Below are 21079 nucleotides of genomic sequence, written 5' to 3' on the forward strand. Positions count from 1 at the left end.
AATCCTCTTGATCATTTCTGGGTCTGTGGAGAGAAACAGCAATTTCCAGCCTCTTGAAGCTGTGAAGGGCAGAGGCTCTTGACTCTAAAACTGCCCTTAAGGGCACTTCTGGAAGGAAAGCTTTTCAGAGCAAAGAATGAACAATTAAAATGGAGGGGAAATGTCATCTAAATTGCAGCTGAACTTCTATTTAAACTGATAGTAGCAAAAAGGCAGCATAAATTTCTGAAAATCAGTTTTTCTTGATCACAGACACAAATCATGTCATCTCCAGAAGGTTTTTCTCAGAAACATTTAAGACCTTCACGTAAAGATTCATCAAAATCCATGCTGAACTGAGTATCTCCAGGCTGCCAGTTATTTCAATTATAATTTTATATTATTCTTTCATATTTGAGATAGATTTTCTATGTTCTGTATTGAATCAAACACTCAAAAACTTTAATATTAGAAGGTAAAATTTAGATTTTAGAAGAAATGAATAAGTTATAACCTTACTATCCATCAAACTATTTTTCATCACTGAAATCAAAACATTTAAATATTTACAATGATTAAAGTATGTTTATGTTGCTGAAAAAAAATCAAGAAACTGATAGAGCAAAATTAATTCATTTTTTATGTAAACAACGAAAAGCAAATTTCGATTAGCCATTTTGAGCTCCAGACTTGGGGTACTATGGAAAATGAAAAGACTATAAGACAGTGATGAAACTCATAAGAATCTTGATGGTTTCTTACAAAAGGATACATTTTAATTGGAAGCTTAGAGTTTGCTCCTTTGCCATGACAACCGATGTAGAGTCCTGTAGTTGGAAGGTTACAGTGATAACCTTCATTATGCTCAGAAGTGGCCCCATGTTAACAGTTTAGTGATTGGACTGCAATGAACTGATTTGAGTATTTCTACCCAATTCTGAATAATATTTTTTGATCCTCATGGAGGATGTGATTCCATATTGACAGGCTTGGCCATGAACTCATAGTGTGACTTTGGGTAAGTCCATTAACTCTCATGTGTTTGTTTCCTCAAATCTATGAAATGGGAACACTGGGCTCAGTTTCCACCCCAGACAGACTAAGTCTGTGTTCACTGGTTCGTCTAATGCTGGTTGGAAAGAAAAGAACCGATTTTTCCTCTTCTTTGCATAGCTGAAGCAATTCTCTGGTACCCACTCTACCCTTCTTTTCTTGCTCTATGGTCTCAAAAAAGGTCAATGCAGGGAGATACAGAGCTTACCGAATTATGATCATTCTGCTGTGTGCATCTTGATATTTCACGTGATCCTTGAATATTGCCACTTAGGTAAATAAGAACTAAAGTCAGCTGCTTTGCTGATGAGCAACTTTTTATTTTCTTAATGAAATGAAGAAAATAATTCCAATAATGAAAATGTGGAAACAGTAGAATCCCAGAGAAAAGCACAGGGAAGGTTTTATTCCTTTTAATTAGAGAGGATACCTTTACAGTACCCAGTTAAATACTAATGTTGTCTTCAAAGTTTCACATCAGGTACTCAGTGTTTGTGTAGCAACACCGATTATTCTTACTAGTGTATCTGACTCTAGGGAGGAATGTTAGGTTTCCTTCTCCCGTACTGTCAACCCTGGGTCTCAGAATATTTCCAGAATATTCTAAGAACTATAATGTTCAGCCTCATTATAAAACTGTATCAAGAATAAGGACCTACCTGAGTTACATATTTCCTATGACAAAGAAAAAAAGCATTGTAAACCTTTCTGGATCAAACCAGGGTATAATAAATATACACAAAAAACAAATGTACTATATAGTATTATATACACCAAGGATGATATATGAGCACCAGTATATATAGACCTAGGCAATTTGTTTTTGATGCAGTCACTATCCCTTTCTGCACATCTCTCTCTGTCTCAGAGTTTCTCACCTTTCTCCAGCTCAGAAATTTTGGATCCCATCCTTTCACTCTTAGCAAGCTTCCCACTATCCTTTGCTAAGTTATTAGATAACAAAGACATTAGGTCTTTCCCTTCCCATGGACATTTCCTTTTGAGACTTAAGAGAAATGGATCATTAAAGGTGAATTTTTAAGGATTTGTGAATCTTTGCCCATGATCCTGAAATCATATTCTGGTATATAGTAGGTACTATGGCAGCCATGGAGGTGCTATCAGAGAAAACCTGTCAAAAGAACATACTTATTTGACAGCCTCCAGCTACTATACCTTAGGGATCCCCTGAAATGTTAATGCTGAAGCCACATTCTCTCCAGGCTATTCCTAACTAATGATTAAATATAGTGAAAGTTCAAGAGCTGGGCCATTTCTGCCTGATGTGGAACTCCTTTATGGGCAGGCTTTGCTCTGGGGCTCCCCATTGGCCTGGTCAGGACTTTCTTAGAGGTATTTCCTGCTCAACTTTCATGTCTTTCTCCAGATGTCAGATAAGCATCACAGTGCAAAGGTTCTTCCCACTATTCCTGCTTCCTCTCCGCTTTACCCTTCAGAGGCATTTCTCCCAACAAATTTCTTGCACTCCTAGATCCATCTTGGCATCTGCTTTCCAGAGGATTTGAGCAGACACAGCACTCCATAAATATTGGTTGGGTCAGATAAAGGAATCTCAGGATGAAACACATGAACTATTAGAGAAGGTGAAGAGAGCAGTGAGGAAACAAGACTGAGTACCTACCATTTGCCAGGTGCTTAGCTGTAAGAGAATCTCATGCAGTTGGACTAAAAAATTAGTTGAGATAATGTATGCTCAGTAACTGATATATATCAAATGCTCAATAAATAGCAGATATCCCTATTATAAAGAATTACATTAGATTCTGTATGAAAAGGTCAAGTGGGTATGAGATATCAAGAATCATGAAAGAGGCAAAAAATCAGGCAAGAAAAGAGGTCAGGGATCTGAAGGGAACATAGTCCAAGCAGTAATCTGGGTTCAGTAATCTTGGCATGGCTGAGAAGAACTCCCTAGGAGCTGCTGTTACTAATGAAGTTTTAGGTCTTCTGGGGATATTCACCCTTGGTGGCCCCAAATATTAATTTTTTTTTCATTTTTCAGGGTTCTGTGGTTTTGCAGGTCCCTAAATGGTTAATATAGTGTCTGATTTCAGTGAATGAGGAACTATTGGTATCAATTTATAAGTGGTCCTACAAGGCTGTAGTTTTAAATTTAGATTTGGGGCCCTGAGTGGTGATGGGTGGAAGAGGGGAAGAGAGAGCATACAGGGCCTTGGTGTGAGACCTTGACTTCCTTTCTATCTGAACTTATTCTCATTGAGAACTCCAAGGCTTAGCAGTAAGCTTTTTAATCTGCTTAAAATGCAAGTCCATAGGTTAGGTGTGTGATTATGGGCTTTTCTTAACTGTAGTTTGATTAAAGAGACTTTCCAGATGTAAGACAAAATTTTGAGGTCACATTCTTTACCTCCTAAGAAGATATAGGTTATAAGTAGAAAAGTTCCTCCAGAACACTACAGAGGATAAAAAGGTTGTAAAGAAGCAATAATTAATCTCATCTTGTAGCAATATAAAAGGAATTATTCTTTAGACCAATTGATTATGCTCAAAGCCATCTAAGTGATCATCAGTGACTTTCAGAAGGTAGCTCCTGATTCCTCTTAGTAAATTAAGCCTACAAGTGAAAGCATTCTTAATTCATTACATGCCAGTACACCTGCCACAAATATAATTAGTCCAGTCGCATAAGGGTGTCATTTTTGAAAAGGTTAATAAATCCATCCATACTTTCCCCAATGCCCCAGGGGTCAGTTTTCAATTGCCTATTCATGATGTGTTCTGCTGCTCTTGAAATGCAATGAATATCTCAAATAATTGGTAGTTTGTTTTTAATGTAAGATAGTATTGCATTTCAGCATTGCTGAAATATACAATCTGGTGGTCTGAAAGACTAATTAGGAGATCTATTACCATACCATATACAATGATATAGCCATCTCAACTTGATCTTTTATTGAAACTATCAGGGCCAAATGTGTTTCAAAATTCAGAAATTTTCAGAATCTAGAAAGGTAATACTCAGTATATACCATGTATCATATAAGATCCTTATCAGGGTCTGGGGCAGCACCCAGCACCCAATGACTATATTGATATTTTTGCAGCACAATACTGAATATTAAAATAGGTTTTGCTACCAAGTGAATTTAGGTACTAAGCTTATCAAACAACATCAACAACAAACAACAATAAAAAGAAAGCCAAAACATTCAGTTTTCAGAACTTTGTGGATTTTGGAATTGCAAATAGGAGTGGTAGTGAATTTGCATCCTAACTCCTCCTCAAACAATCTCCATGAAGATTGTGGGAACAGAAGAGAAAGAGTTGCCAAGAATTTAGCTTGAAATTGAAGTAGGGGACATTTATTGATGCTTTCTACCTGTTAATTCTATAAGACTCATTTTCAAAATTTCTCTTAGGCTACATAAAATATGGACTCTCTACATAATGCTTTGTCTAAAATGAGTAACTTGGACGAATTATTCTTTTACTGATAATCAGCTCATTGAGTTTTACTTGTGCCTCTGATATGCATGAGAAAATATAAAAAGGAGTGGAGAGTAAGAATTAAAGGAAGAAAACAGCTCCTTCCAGTTACTGCCTTTTTCCTATGGCCACAGGTCCATCCTCACAGTAGTCTCATCTTTGCAAAGAGGCTGAAGAGTTGACTATTTTGCATTAATACTTTGTGGCACAGGGAAGGGGGATTAAAAAATTTCCTACTGTTTCTCTTTATTAGATCAAAAATCACTTTTTTTTTTGTGATGAATCTTTTTCTTTTTTTTTAACATCATTGGAGCATAATTGCTTTGCAATGGTGTGTTAGTTTCTGCTTTATAACAAAGTGAATCAGTTATACATATACATATGTTCCCATATCTCTTCCCTCTTGCATCTCCCTCCCTCCCACCCTCCCTATCCCACCCCTCTAGGTGGTCACAAACCACCGAGCTGATCTCCCTGTGCTATGCGGCTGCTTCCCACTAGCTATCTATTTTACGTTTGGTAGTGTATATATGTCCATGCCACTCTCTCACTTTGTCACAGCTTACCCTTCCCCCTCCCCATATCCTCAAGTCCATTCTCTAGTAGGTCTGTGTCTTTATTTCCGTCTTACCCCTAGGTTCTTCATGACCTTTTTTTTTTTTTTTCTTAGATTCCATATATATGTGTTAGCATACTGTATTTGTTTTTCTCTTTCTGACTTACTTCACTCTGTATGACAGACTCTAGGTCCATCCACCTCACTACAAATATCTCAATTTCATTTCTTTTTATGGCTGAGTAATATTCCATTGTATACATGTGCCACATCTTCTTTATCCATTCATCTGTTGATGGACACTTAGGTTGCTTCCATGTCCTGGCTATTGTAAATCGAGCTGCAATGAACATTTTGGTACATGACTCTTTTTGAATTATGGTTTTCTCAACAATCATTTTTTCTCTCAGCCAAAAAAATCTGGCAACACAATGATCAAGATAGTAGAATAGTTATTAATAAAAGTGTTTTTGTTATCATCACTGCTGGGTAACTTTTGTTTCCTATTACAGTCTTCTTGGTGCTTAAGACCTGGTAACACCTTGAATGTAGTATGTGCTCTTAGTGTGCTTATGAAATTGGATTGAGAAAGCATCCTTATGCCCTTCACACCACACCCTTTTTTTGTTTGTTTCTTTGCTTATTGCTATTCAAAAGAAGTCTGTGTTTCCTATTGTTGAAGCTACTTTTCCTGTTTTCTCTCTAGGATTCAGAGGCATTGGATTCTGCTCCTGAAGCTATTTATATCCTTTGTACTTCCAAGGGGGTTGTAGGAGTATATAATCTATGACTGCAAATGATCTGTTTTGATCACATAAATGAAGAGATGGCTGACTAAGAGTTGTGCTTCCTTTTCAGTTATTCTCCTATATTGTTATGAATTAATTTCTGTTGGATTTTGATAATTCTGTTATTGACAGACATTTGTACCTCCACATAATCATGTGTGTCTCTACCCATAAGTAGCAGTTTGGCCTGTCACTCAGGGATATACATGCACTTCTATGCGTTCACCAGACTGAAGTTCTCCCAGAAACAAGCTCATTTTGCTTCATCATTATTAAAAATATTTATGTGGGAAAAAAGTGTTTAGAACTGTTAAGAAATATATAACTAAATATGTTATCAATGTACTTTATATGAAATTTATGCTATATGTCTCTTTTTCCTCCTTGCTCTTTATCAGCATGAAAATGAGGCTTCTGTTTCTAAGAAACTCTAAAAATATTGCTCACCTGCACCTATCCTGTTCTGCCACACTATAATCTTGGTTATAGCTCTCAAATGTCAGAACAGAAGATCATGAACTGAAGATGTGTCATAGACAAAACTGTTTTAAAGGCATGTTCAACATAATGGACTAAGGAAAAAAATCCAACCATGAGAAAACTTGATGTTGACTTAATTAAAAAAAAAAAAAAAGCATCCTTTATAAAATACAAACTGTATGAGCACTATAATTAAAACTGCTAATCCTTTTCTTTTTTTCAGTCCTCTCCAGCTGGCTACAAAATGCCTCTGGCTCCTTGCCAGGGAGCCCTGAATGTCTCTGGCACCAATGGAACCCAAGCAGGCTAGAGATAGGCAGTTCTCACTTCACACTTCGGTAAATTCAGAAATAGTATGTTGTTGCCCTGGGCAGCTAAACATTCCAAATTTTAGAAACAGCTTTTGGTGGAAATTTTGTGAATCTGCTCCCTCCTCACATTTTCCCTAGTTCCTTGGAATGAACAGTCACTTTGGCCCTCCAGCTTGACAAGAACTGTATTGCAGTCACTGAGCCCCTCTTTCCTTCCAGCTGATGCAAGATCAGCAGTGACCTGCGGCATATCCTTGCCTTTCCTGTGATCTAATATATTTCAAAAAATGTTACTGAGTGGCTTAACTAGCCCTAGCACTATAAGATACTTCAAGATAGTAAATGGCTGAGTATGGTTGGAACAGAAATCACATAGGACTGGCTAAAGGTGGGCGTGGAGAGATGAGCAGCAGTGCCAGATGGACAAGAGGGCCAAGTCTTGTGTGCCCTGGACAAAGAGTCTGGACTTTTTCCTGAGAACAGTGGAGAGCCATTGCAAGGTTTTAGGCAGATGAGGGAAAGTCTTATTTTTTAGAAAGATTTCTCATCCTGCAGGATGGAGCATGATCTAAAGACAACATTGGGAGCAGAATAATGAATTTGGTGTCTGTGGCAAATAATTCCAATGAGAATCATGGCAACTTGCCTCCCATGGCCCAGACAGTGAGTTGAGAGAGAAGAGGATGTGAACAATACTAAAGAGATTAAATCAGTGGGACTAGGTGATTGATTCTACCACAGGGGATAAAAGAAAGAGTAGAAGGTGACAAAGAACTGAAGGGGACACAAATTTGAAATTAGCCTTTTTATTTGAGTGTTAGTCATATGGGTGATTTATTTTCATTTGAACTATTTTTTTATTGTTATAATGTCATTTGAAATATTGTATATATTACAAATAAAATTTGAAAGGTGTGATATTTAGTGATATAATGTTTTTCTTAATATAGAAGTCATGATGCTAACACATTTACTACAATAAGATTGTTATTATTGCCCATATTTGACTGAATCATAAGGCAAATCAAAATGCATTTCTCTGTTTTAATAGAGATAATACCTGTGAGTTACTCCCTCACCTACCCGCATTTCATGTAATTGAAATACTGATTTTCAGAGTAATACAGAAAAATGATATGACCATGTGAGGAAGAAAGAATGATCACTTACATATTTTGATATTCCTGAGAAAAGAAAGAAAAATCTTCACATAAATATTTTCTGAATATTTTGCATAACTGTTTGCTGTTGTAAGCCAAAAATTCTTGGTCTTTATCCACTACTTTTGGAGCACACAAAAATATACCCAAATAGGAAAACAGTGCTGGCAACCTTGTCTTAATTCATTTTGACTGTTAACAACCAAAAAAATAATCAGATCAAGAATAACACTTTTTAAAAATTGTTATTTTAAAAAATAGTTGCATTATATTTTTTCTGTGTGGGTATGTAATTCTTGTTGAAAAATTTGTAGAATTCATAAAAATCACCTAAATTCACATACACATAAATATGCACAAAATGGCAGAATGGACACAGTAACTTTTCTTTAAAAGAATAAAAATCAATACTATGACTGGAGTAAATATTATCTTGAATTTAGAGGTTACAGCTGAGAAACCAAATAAATATATATGAGAGAAGTAAGAGCTCACTTAATTGGCCTCCACTGTACTGACTATTCCCTCTGTTAAATTTTCAATGTCCCTACACTGCTTAACAATTAAACTAAATTTCCAACCAGTTTGCCTTTCAGCCTGAACACCCACTAGCAACCAAAATAGCCTTATGCTTCAAACATGCATTATTCCCTGTATTTCCATGAAAATACACTCTTTCTCACACATTTGCTTATGTTATTTGTTTTCCTGAAAGTGAATTCCATTCCCACTATTGCTCCAGCAATCTCTACCCATAGACAGAGATTTCTGTTCTTTGAGGTTCAGCTGAAATGCCATTTACTCCTGGTAAATTTCCAGATTAGCTGGACAAAGAGATGCATTCCTATTTTCTATTCTTACCATGTGGTTTGAACCATTCTTATCAAATCTGTTCAAAGTTTTGCATTACAGACAGTCCTGCATTACCCATTCTACTCTATGGTAAGCCTCTTGAGGACATTGTGTGGTAAAACTTAGATTCCTTTCTACTTCCTAGCACAGCATTTCTGCTGAATGAGTGACTGAATGGATTCATTCCTAAAAGACATGGATTTTCAGTTATTAAAAAAAAACTGAAACACTCTTTGAAAGCTGGTACTCATGAAGTACTTCCTTAAAAGCTTATTTTAGACTAGTCATCTTTAATATTGATTCAAACACATAAAAATGTATTTCCTTTCTTGTTATGCATGTTTTGGCTCTTTTGATACCTATTTCATTATACATGCATTTGTATATGTGGCTTGAGGCACAGTTCTAAAAACATAATTGATTCTCACTATCTTTCAGCATTATTAATACTCAACTAAGATGAGGAATGGACATGTATGTCGGTTTTAAAAAATCAATTTGGTTTCTTTTAATGGAGGCAAATATTAATAGAGAAAAAAACCAGGAAAGATTCCTTTCACCACTCCATCTCAACACACACACACACACACAAACACAGTTAAAAGTTAACTATTACAGTGGTTTTAAAGATATGTACACATACTCTATGATGCCTTACCCTTGAATAAGTGGAGTTTAATTCTCCTCCCCTTGAGGAGGGCTAGATTTAATGACTTGCTCCTAATGAACAGAATGTGGTAGAAGTGATAGGATGTTACTGCCAAGGTTATATTATAATCATAGTCTCTCTCTCATCTTAATCTCTCTCTGTATGTCTCTTTGCCTGACTGTCTTTTTCTTTTCCTCTTTTTGGGTCTTGCTCTGGAGAAAGCCAGCTGCCATGTCATATGAGCTGCACTAAGGAGAGGCTCACATGATGAGGAACTAAAGCTACATGACTGACTCTCTATTCCCTCTGAATATGCCAACAGATGTTCAGAAGCAGTTCCCCAAGCTCCTGCAGATGACTGCAGTCTCAACTCAAATCTTAACCATAAGCTCTGAGTCAGAATCACCCATTTAAGCAACTCCTGAATTCCTGACCCTCAAAAACTGCATGAAATATCTGGTAATTTAGGGGAAAAATTTGTTACACAGCAGTAGATAACTGTTATAACTAACAAGTCCTAAAATATTTCTTCTTTTCTCTCTAACCAATCATATTTTTTTTGTCATCTTTTCAAGAAATTGACTAGAAACCATGGTAGATTCAAACTAAGAAAGCTAGGAAGAAATTCATAGGGCATCAGTTTTGAGATTACTGTCTACATCTTAGCTGTATGACCTAACACTTTTTTCCTCAGTTTCTTTATTCACTATAGGAACAAAGCAGAACTTACCTAATAAAATATTAGAATTAAATAAGATACTAAACTAAAATGTTGGCATATAGGTAAGTTATAATTACTCAGTAAATGTTAGCTTTATTTTTATTATTCTGGTTTGAAAAGAAAAGCTAAGAGGTTGCATGAATAGACATTCAATCTCACAGAGTAAAAACACACAGCTAGTATTCAGACACATAAGTGTAAAATTAATGAAAACAAACTCCTTCCCATACTGTCAGGAGTCAAGCCACTTACAGGGCTAGTGATAGTCTTGAAAAGTGAATATGATCTATAACAGAAATTCAAACTGAATACTGTCCAAGTTCAAAGAAACTCTAAGAGTGTGTCACTTTTGAACCACACCAGAGATCTCAGACCATGCTACAGCTCTGTAGGGCCATTAGAGCTACAGGCCATGTGCTAGCACACAACTGTCAGATCACTAAATAAATCATTCCAAAGGGGACATCATACAACACTATGTGGCCATGAGCTTTATTACCTTGTAGCCACACAGGAAGCACAGGTATAATGTACCACATATTTATTTTGTTTTTGAATATACTATTCAAATAAGGACTTTGGAAAAAGTAAATATTCTTCAAATAATATTTAGCACTTTTTGTATGCAATAGCAAACAAGAAAGCGAAAGAACAACTTCAACATGATAATAACAAATGCTTGTTGGATCTGAGAAATACAACACAGACCAAGTTTTAATCTCTCCCTCTGCACTTTTACACTTTAGACAAAAGAAATGAGTCATATCAAATTTTATTCTCATGACAGAAGGAATCACATGCTGATCTGTGTACCCCCTAAAAATGTTTGTATTAATTTCTCTTTACCTTATCTAGCTTTGAACATTTCAAAGATCAGTTCCTCAGAAATAAGGCTATTACTTCATGAAGGCAACTGTAGTTCAGAGATATATCCTTAAGCAAACCTCCTTTTCTGTTTAAATAAAGTAGTATACTTTGTACTCATTACTTTGTTAGGCAGAAAATTCACTCCCAACTTCTATTAAGAACATAAGTGTTCCAGTCAGCGATTTAATAAAGATAAATTTTAAAAGATTCCCATGAAGGAAATAAACAGCTCCAAAACTATAAGAAGTACATGACACAAAATACAATAATTTCTCACCATATCTTTTTTCTGGTTTGGTGAAGGAAAGGGAGTAGAGTTGAAAGGATTGGTAGGATTGTCTAAAAATAAAAAAATGATCATGAAAAAAAAGAGATTATTTATAAGGATCGCTATGGCATTGGGTTACACCAGAGATTTACCTGGAGCCTCTAACTGTCACAGTTCTAGGAATTTGTTGAGTTGTTTTTTTCAAGTCCTCTCAACTCAAGATTATATGCAAGGTTACTGCTTGCTGTTTACACACTCATTCAGGAAACAGTAAATAAGGTAAAATGTAACAAACTGCAGTCAACATAACCAGACCCTATCCACTGATAAACCATAGCCTCTTCTGGACATGAGTGAAGGCCTTTGGCAGAACCAGGCTCTCAAACTGCCTACTTAAAAGGTCAAAGACGTGCAGGCTCTTCTAGCTTCTTTCTCTATTAAAGTTCTGCCTATTCTCACCTTCTTGCTTGTCTCACCTCCACTCACTGAAGTTTTACCTGACTATTGTTTTTGAACATCAAGTTTATTCATAGCCTATATTAATGCATTAGCAGTTAATTAAATATGTTATTTGTTCAGTTTTATTATTTGTTTTTCCTCATCCAATAAAAATATAAAGAATCTATTTATGTTTTCTACAAGTTTGTATTTGTAGTATTTTGTTAAACCATTTTAAAGCTTTATTTGATAATCTGGGAAATTATCTCGTTCCACTAAGATATAAGATTTTAAATGTAGAGTCACAACTTATTATGGCCTGTGGCACTGAAGAAGATTTTGAAACTTTATATAATAACAATAGGCATAAAGTGAAGCTTTAAAGTTCAGATTAGAAAAATGGGATACAGTGAGTCAGAAAGCTCAAGACAATGTAGCGACTGGTTAGATTTTTCTGGAAGACAGATGAGATAGGTTGGTCCTTTCACTAAGTGGCAATGGATCTCAGTGTTCAAGCCTGCAATATCAGTTAAGGAAGATAAATAGGCTGTCACAGATGGAGCAGCTACTCAAGATAGTAGCTAACCTAGTTACCAAATTTATATACAAAAATATCAATCATTTTCCAATATACCACCAATATAAAGGTAGGGATATGGAGAGGCAGACCATTTATAAAAGCGACAAAAATATAGAATATCTATAAGTTGATTGAACAAGATATTTTTTGAAACTACATGAAGTATCAAAAATTTAATGAGACCTAAAAGGAAGCTTGGATAAATGAAGAAATATGTATGTACCTGCACAGGAAAGCATAAGATGACAATCTCTCAAAATCACTTTACAAAAGGAATGAAAATCCAATAAAAGTTCCCATTGAATTTTTCCTTAGAATTGGAAAAAAAAACAATATAAAACTTACATAATGCCAAAACAAACCAAAAAAAGACAATTCTTTGGTAAAGAAGAACAACCAGGGTAGACTTGCACTTTCACATTTTCAAATATACCCAAGTATTCAAGCAAGAATTCAATGTGTTAATAAAACTAGAATATACAGTTTTATCAGTGGAACAGGACATTTAGCTTGGACACAGACTCAAGTATAAATATGTATATAGCAAATGGTAAATGTGGTATTTTAAGTGAGTAGATAAAGAATGATATACGTTGAAATAGTTAGGTGGCTATTTGGAAAACACTCAGTTGGACTTCTACTTGGATGCTATTGGAGCCTTTATAAATCTACCCAGAGCTCAGAGGGCCACCAATATTTTTGCTTATTGGTCTCAGGTACATTAGCTTTTCTTTTGGATATATTTATTCTCCAAGTAAAAAGCTAAATATGGCATGTAACTTCCCTTGTTTTCCAATTAAAGCTCCATCTATTTCTCTGATGACATTAGACTATGTATTTTAAAATGTATGAACTCCCTTGTCTAGAATGTTGCATATGTATCATTCATCTTTTGATTTTAGCATTTAATTATTTTAGCATTTAATTATCATCTACTTCTGACTATAATTTCTTACATACTTTCTTCATATATTACCCTAAGCTCTGAGCACCTATTTGTTCACTTTCAAAATTGAAAATAACTTTATCAGAGAAGCTGGAAGTCTCCAGCCTTTGCTGATCCACAGCCAAATGCTGAAGAGTTTAATTGTTTCAAAGGGCAAATTTATCTAACAACAGAAATTTTTTGTGCCATGATACAACTTAGAATTACATGTTTGTAATACTTTTAATATGGAGCCACATAAACCTCAAAAAATTTCCAATGAAAATCACTTGGCTTAAATCTCACTAAATTTATGGTATTAATAAATCAACTAAGCACGTTGTGACTCAGTTTCCACATTTTTGAAATAAGTATATTTTCATTTGCCTAACATTCTAGGATAACTAGGATGTTACAAAAAATAAATGAAAAATAAATGAAATAATGTGTATTAAAGGATGTTGAAAACTCTAAGGCACTATATAAATGTTAGCTGGCACTTATTGTTAATTCTCATTCCCTTTTTGGTCAAAGCTACTCTAGCCTTAAACTAACAGGAAAGAAGACACATTAGGCTTTGGTAACTTGGTTCAGGAAAGTCAGTCAGTGGTCAGGTAATTTGGCAGGGCTGCAGCAATAGAAAAAACTAATGATACGGTTGTCAAGTGGGTGCCAATCCAAGTTCTGAGCCTGCTCAGACTTCACTGTGAGCTTTTGTCCCTTACCTTCCTAACTACCACCTTGTTATGTTCTTTGCCTGAACTAATCACCCACCCCATGGTCTGTACCCTACCTGTAATCTCACCTTTAAATTACCCCAAAAGTCATACTCACATGAACTGGGTCAGGTGATCTCAGTTCTGCCCCCTCCTTCCCCAGACAGAGAAGGCAAGTTCCTCTACCCAGGATTGCCACTCTATAAGTCAGGAAATACTTCAGACTCCTTCAGGAGACCTGGGTCTCCTAGAGGACTCTGTCCTCCATGACTTAATGAAGCAGGTTTTCCAAGGACCTGGGATTCCCCTTTGCCAGGCTGGGCAAAAGTCTGGCCAAGTTTGAAAGAGATTCTAAGGCTTAGGCCTGACAGAGGGCTTCTCTGCTATAGAGCCAAATTTGCAACCTCAAGACATTTCTCTCCTATTTTCCATGCCCTGAGTCTCTACTCCCATTCCCTAAACACATTACACTAAAGATCATTTTAAAGAGCAAATGGGATGTCAAATAAGCTTTTTGGAAAATGTTTTCCTATGGTTGCTCTGACATCTAAGAATATATTTTTCATTTTATTTTTAATGAATACTTAAAAGGATTGTAATGAAACTATAATGAAGAATAGAAGTGCCTGCCTTCCGTAAACCTAAGAGGGTGTTTCTTCTATGAGCTTAAGAGGGTTTCACTATTCCATACATGGTAGTATTTCAGCGTCTATACTTTGCCTGAAATAAGGGAAATTTATAATGATAAATCCAATATAAAAATAGTAATTAATGATGTTTTCCCCAGATAGGAATTCTGAGACCTATTGCTATTTCTTCTTTTTTTATAATAAGACTTCTCATAAAGGAAATGATTATAATTTTTAACTAGTGAAAGGATTATGGAGCCCTGGGAGGGTCAAATGCTAAATATAAGGAAATAGGGATAGAAGAGAGATAGAAAGGTTGAAATGAAGACTTCTACAGATGCCAGGGAGACAAACAATTTGGATCCCAAAGGCAGATGTAAGAAACAAGGGAGAGACAGCAGCTCAGCAATGCTAGGGCTCAAGTCTATTTTTTCTTAAAATCATTGATGATGTATTGGATGATGTGCTTATTTGAAAAATAACTTTTAGGAGAAAACTAAATAATATATATATGCATTTTATATATAGATGCAGCTTCACTCAGCAACATGATCATCACACCCTAAATAATTATTTTAAGAACACCATTCTTCATTTTAGCTTATGATAATCTCCTTTTGAGCCTTTCTAATAAGCCTTAAGGATATCCCATTTAAATTTTAGCTTAAGCATCAGAATTCTACATGTGCTTTGAGATTACAAGTACTTCACATACTGATGGTATAAGTTACTTATCACCCCACTATATAAGAAAAACAAATTGACAAATCCAATTTGTGTGTATGTGTGTGTGTGTGTGTGTGTGTGTAATTCAAATTCAGGAAGTTCTGGTTTTAGCTACCTTCAAGGCTTTCAAGACCATTTGAAATTTGACCTGTGGTGCTTGTTCCAGAAAAATAAGCAAAGTAAAATAATCCAGGTAACTCTTTAAGGATCTATTGAAGGCCTGGGGTTAAAAGAGGAGGAAGAGGAAGGGAAAATAATGATAACAGATTATATCTGTCCTGAGTTACCTCCTGGAATTTAAGTTAAGCAGCTGGAACCCATTTTGTCCATTCTATCACACAACAGACAAATGTATTGCCAGTGAAGATAGACCACAAATGGCTTGCATTTCATTTTTCTTAAAAACCTAGAACAGTCAGCCCTTACTACTGAGACAGGGCTTTTCAATTGGGTAAAAATATATAAGGACTCTCAAAAGAGAAATACTGGATTTCTCAGTCAGAAGCGTTCTTTGTGCTAGACAGTATGGAGAAAATGTCAGTTTAACAGTGGCTTGAAAAATGTCAAAACTCCTGTGTTTCACTCATTTTGAGATATCATGCAAGTAACCTTTCTAATTTTATTTTTGACTATTTCGGATTTTCTTTCTTTTTTTTTTTTTTAAATCAAAGAGCTTATCCTTGATTAAGTAGAAATTTGAAAGCTTCTGAAATGAACTTAGGAACAATTTTTCTTTTAGGAGAAAACTTATTTAGCCGTTGGAGCTGTATGAATATCTATTTCATCAATTATTTAACCAATCAATAAATTTTTATTGAGTTCATTTTGTCAGGTTCATTTCAATTGCTAGACTCTGGGTATTCAAAAAAGACACTGCCTTTCTCCCTCCTTATAGACAGCAAATAAATAAAAAAAATATATAGTTACTCATGCTGATAATTGCCAGCAAGGAACAAATGAGTTACTCTAAAAAGACAGCCTCTCTTAGATAAGATAGAGAAGACCTTTATGAGAACAGTACATTTAAGATAAGATCTAAACAAAGAGAAGCCAGCCATATCAAGCAGAGGTTTGAAAAATTGCCATTTCTGGAGAGAAGGTCCCAAGGGATAAAATTTTATGCAGTTTCCAAGTGCTCCTTAAGAGGTCAAGAGAAAAAGTATTTAGATTTCATTTTCCTGTTTTCTTTTTCTGAAATTTGTTGTTTGGATATAGGACATCCTAGACTGATATTCCATTTTTTCATCTACTATTTTGCTCTACTTTTTGGCAGACTTTTTAAACTTTATTTTCCAAAATTCTGTTAAGTCTTTATTTCTGCTTTCTTGTTTAAATTTCCAAAAGCACTTTCTTATTTTCTGGCTGCCCACTGTTTGTCATACTATTCTTGCTTCATGAATGCTATATCTTCTCTTATCTCTTGGAAGAGATTGAGGACATTACCTTGAAGTTTTCATCTTCCTGCATAGAACACTGTCTTAGTCCCTCCCTCCCTCCTTCTTCTTTTTCAGTTTGTTTTGGTCTCTTTCTTTCCTGTAAGAAGTTTGATGGCACTTGGCTGACTGCATATTTAAGGATGGTGTACAAACAAGCTGATTACACAATGGGAGGAGAGATCAGGTCAAGCTCCATCACTGGAGGATTCGTAGGTCTTTTCTCTTGTATTGGTTAGACTTCTCAGAGACAACTTCTTCCTTTCTGCCAGGAGGATATATTTCTGGTTGCCACACTCGGAGTTAAGTTACAGAAAAGAGCTGGATGTCTTTTCATGCAGTATATAAACTTTTATTTAATCCCTCAGCTATGACGGACGCCACCTCAGGGCTCTCTTTTACCTTTTCAGAGAACAAGAGTATGTTTTCTACCTGGATTGATAAAGACGCAGTTGCTTAGAAGAACAGGGGATCGGGGGAATCTAATTGCTTCATACTCAGATTTCTAATAGGTCACCTTGTTTTAGCCCTACTATTCCCCTTGTTTCCCAGTGGCAGCTAGTGACACTAATTCCTGAGCCTTTCTACAAATCAAGTTGGTGGTTTCTCCTTGTGCTCACTCCAGGCCAAGCAGTCAAATATCTCAGGCCTTCTATCAACTACTGGTTGTCTATTTGCTTTTCAGTTTCCAAATTTTGCTGCTATAAATTTCCCCATTAAAAAATCTAATTTCAGTCTTTTTCATGGAGCTTCAAGAGCAAGCTGAACTACTTGTATGCATTAATCTGTGGTGTCTTTATCCAGAAATTCTGTATATTCCTTAATTTTTTTAAATTTCTTGTTATGCACTCTATATGCTAAAATGTCTTTTTTGACTTACTGATAATGGAAATAATTCTCATCTCTCTTGACCTCTTCATAGAAGTCAACACTATTGTCCACCTCCTGCTTTATGAAACTCTCTTCTTCAACTCTGGACACTATACTCTCCTGTCTTTTCTCCTACCTTTCTTCCCATTCTGTCTCAAACACTCTTGGTAGCTCTTTCCCCTCTACTCACCATCAAAGCTGAAGTTCCTTAAAGCTCAGTGTTAGGTTCCCTCCTCTTTTTACTTTATAGTATCTCTTCAGATGACATATCACTCAAGTTCTTTGCCTAAGCACTAACATTTCACATATTGTATATCTCCAGTCTAGACTTCATTTCTCAGGTCTATATCTATGTATCCAATGGCTTATTTGACTTTCCTTAGATGTCTCAAATGTAGTTTAGATCCAATATGTCTAAAAAATAACTTATGATCTTATCTCATTAAACTTGGTCCTCTTTTAGCATTCTCTGTCTAGATAGTGCCACTGTCCAGGAACACAAGCTGAAAACTAAGATTCATTCTTGACAATTCCTTCTCTCCCAGTCCACATATTCAATCCTTCTCCAAATTCTATTGATGGGATCTCAAATATATGTGCAATTCACTTATATTTCTCCATTTGTTCTGCCAGTACTGCCAAACTACCAACATCTCTCATCTGGATTAGTGAACTAGCCTCCTACTCATCTTCTTAATTCTGTTCTTGCACATTTTCCACCCTAATCCCAAGCTAATTCTTACACAGTCTTTTCAAAAGACTACATGAGTTTTTATATCTCTGCTTAAAATGGCAAATTTACTTGCATTTAGGATACAACTCTAAATCCTTAGGTTTACCAACAACATTGTGAAAGATGCGACCCCTCCCTACAATACCAGTTTTACCTCACACATTGCCACTCTTGGATTTTCTGTATTTTAGCCTTATTGGCCATCTTCAATTCCTAGAATGCCCTGTGTCCCTCCTGACAGAGGGCCTTTGTACTTGATGTTACTTGTATCTGGTTCTCCTTGGCCTAGCTATAACTATTTCTTTTAATTCAAATTGCACAGATGTCATCTTCTCCAGCACAAATAAGGTATTCTATCTTGTAATTCTCTCTGTTGTGCTATATTGTAATCACTTGTTTACACACTTATCTCCCCATCAGAATAAGCCATTTGAACAGCTCTTTGTATCCTTAGCATGAAGCACAGTATCTGGCGTCTGGTAAGTTTTTTGTAATTGTATTGTGAATGAATAAAATAGCTCATTTATATCAAAAAAATAAATTATCAGTCACAAAAACAAATCTATACTTCTATGATACATTAGGAACTAGTTATGATTTTCAAGAGAAAGATATTTTGAAGAGATTTTATAGACAATAATCAAATTTCCTTACCTTTTTTGTTTTTCCCATTGCCTTCAGGATGGAAAGATTTAAGTCTTCAAGTGCTGCTAGTACATTCTCATACTCGCCCAAATGCTGAGAAAAATATTCTGAAAAGTAAAAATATTAAAATAAATACATGTTTACCTTTAGGTAATGATAAAAACAAAATATCAACTGAAGATTTACACAACAAATGGGTAAAACAAATGGATGAAACTGACAAATTTTCAAATGAGACTAACTAAAGTATCAATATACTTTCATTAAAAAAAAAGAGACAAGGACGAGGCAAGATGGCAGAAGAGTAAGACGCGGAGATCACCTTCCTTCCCACAGATACAGTAGAAATACATCTACACGTGGAACTGCTCCTACAGAACACTCACTGAATGCTGGCAGAAGACGTCAGACCTCCCAAAAGGCAAGAAAATCCCCATGTACTTGGGTAGGGCAAAAGAAAAAAGAAATAACAGAAACAAAAGAATAGGGACGGGACCTGCACCAGTGGGAGGGAGCGGTGAAGGAGGAAAGGTTTCCACACACTAGGAAGCCCCTTCGCAGGCAGAGACTGCGGGTGGCAGAGGGGGGAAGCTTCATTGCCACGGAGAAGAGAGCAGCCACAGGGGTGCGGAGGGCAAAGCGGAGAGATTCCCGCATGGAGGATCAGTGCCGAGTAGCACTCACCAGCCCAAGAGGCTTGTCTGCTCAGCCGCTGGGGCGGGCGGGGGCTGGGAGATGAGGCTCCGGCTTCGGTGCTAGCCAGGAGGGAGTCTGGGAAAAAGTCTGCAGCTGCCGAAGAGGCAAGAGACATTTTCTTGCCTCTTTGTTAGGCGGCGCACAAGGAGAGGGGATTCAGAGCACCGCCTAAACGAGCTCCAGAGACGGGCGCGAGCCGTGGCTATCAGCGCGGATACCCCAGCAACAGGGGTGCAGAGGGAAAAAAGGAGAGATTCCCGCACAGAGGCTCAGCGCTGAGCAGCACTCAGCAGCCCGAGAGGCTTGTCTGCTCAGCCGCCGGGGCGGACAGGGGCTGGGAGCTGAGGCTCCAGCTTCGGTGCTAGCCGGGAGGGAGTCTGGGAAAAAGTCTGCAGCTGCCGAAGAGGCAAGAGACTTTTTCTTGCCTCTGTTTCACAGCGCGAAAGGAGAGGGGATTCAGAGCGCCACCTAAACGAACTCCAGAGATGGGCGCGAGCCGCGGCTATCAGCGCGGACCCCAGAGACGGACAGGAGATGCTAGGGCTGCTGCTGCCACCACCAGGAAGCCTGTGTGCGAGCACAGGTCACTCACCACACCGCCCCTCCCAGGAGCCGGTGCAGCCCGCCACTGCCAGGCTACCATGATCCAGGGACAACTTCCCCAGGAGAACGCACGGTGCGTCTCAGGCTGCTGCAACTTCACGCCGCGCAGGCTCGCCCCACCTCCTCCGTACCGCTCCCTCCCACCATCCTGAGTGACCCAGAGCCCCCGAAGCAGCTGTTCCTTTAACCTCCTTCTGTCTGGGCGGGAAACAGATGCCCTCAGGCGACCTACATGCAGAGGCGGGTCCAAATCCAAAGCTGAACCCTGGGAGCTGTGTGAACAAAGAAGAGAAAGGGAAATCTCTCCCAGCAGCCTCAGAAGCAGCGGATTAAAGCTCCACAAACAACTTGATGTGCCTGCATCTGTTGAATACCTGAATAGACAACGAATCATCCCAAATTCAGGAGGTGGACTTTGGGAGAAGGATATATTAATTTTTCCCCTTTTTCTTTTTTTGTGAGTGTATATGTGTATGCTTCTGGGTGAGATTTTGTCTGTATAGCTTTGCTTTCACCATTAGTCCTAGGGTTAGGTCCGTCCATTTTTGTTTTTTTGTTTTTTCTTTTTTTTACTTAAAAAAATTTTTTTCCTAATAAATATTTTCTTAATAATTTTTCCTTATATCCTATTTTTAGAAATTAAAAAAAATTAATAAGTTTTTTCATATGTTTTATTTTTAAAAATTAAAAATTTTTTTGCCAATAAATTTTTTCTTAATTTTTTTCTTATTTTTTATTATAAAAATTAATAAATCGATTTTTAAAAATTAAAAAAAAAATTTTCTTAATAAATTTATTCTTAATTTTTTTTCTTATTTTTTATTATAATAGTTTCAATTTATTTTATTTTATCCTCTTTCTTTCTTTCTTTCTATTTTTTTCTCCCTTTTATTCTGAGCCGTGTGGATGAAAGGCTCTTGGTGCTCCAGCCAG

General features: G+C 36.7%; 1 protein-coding gene across 1 annotated transcript in view; it reads right to left on the reverse strand.

Moving 5' to 3' along the window:
* The window catches only part of NECAB1 (N-terminal EF-hand calcium binding protein 1), a 219208-nt gene that overhangs the window by 104651 nt on the left and 93478 nt on the right, over positions 1 to 21079 (reverse strand). The window contains exon 4 of the mRNA XM_007177498.2: positions 18857 to 18954. Coding sequence (XP_007177560.2) covers positions 18857 to 18954 — 98 coding nt within the window. The remainder of the gene's footprint in view (positions 1 to 18856; positions 18955 to 21079) is intronic.

This window comes from Balaenoptera acutorostrata, chromosome 17 (assembly GCF_949987535.1).
Source record: "Balaenoptera acutorostrata chromosome 17, mBalAcu1.1, whole genome shotgun sequence".
Classification (NCBI taxonomy): domain Eukaryota; kingdom Metazoa; phylum Chordata; class Mammalia; order Artiodactyla; family Balaenopteridae; genus Balaenoptera; species Balaenoptera acutorostrata.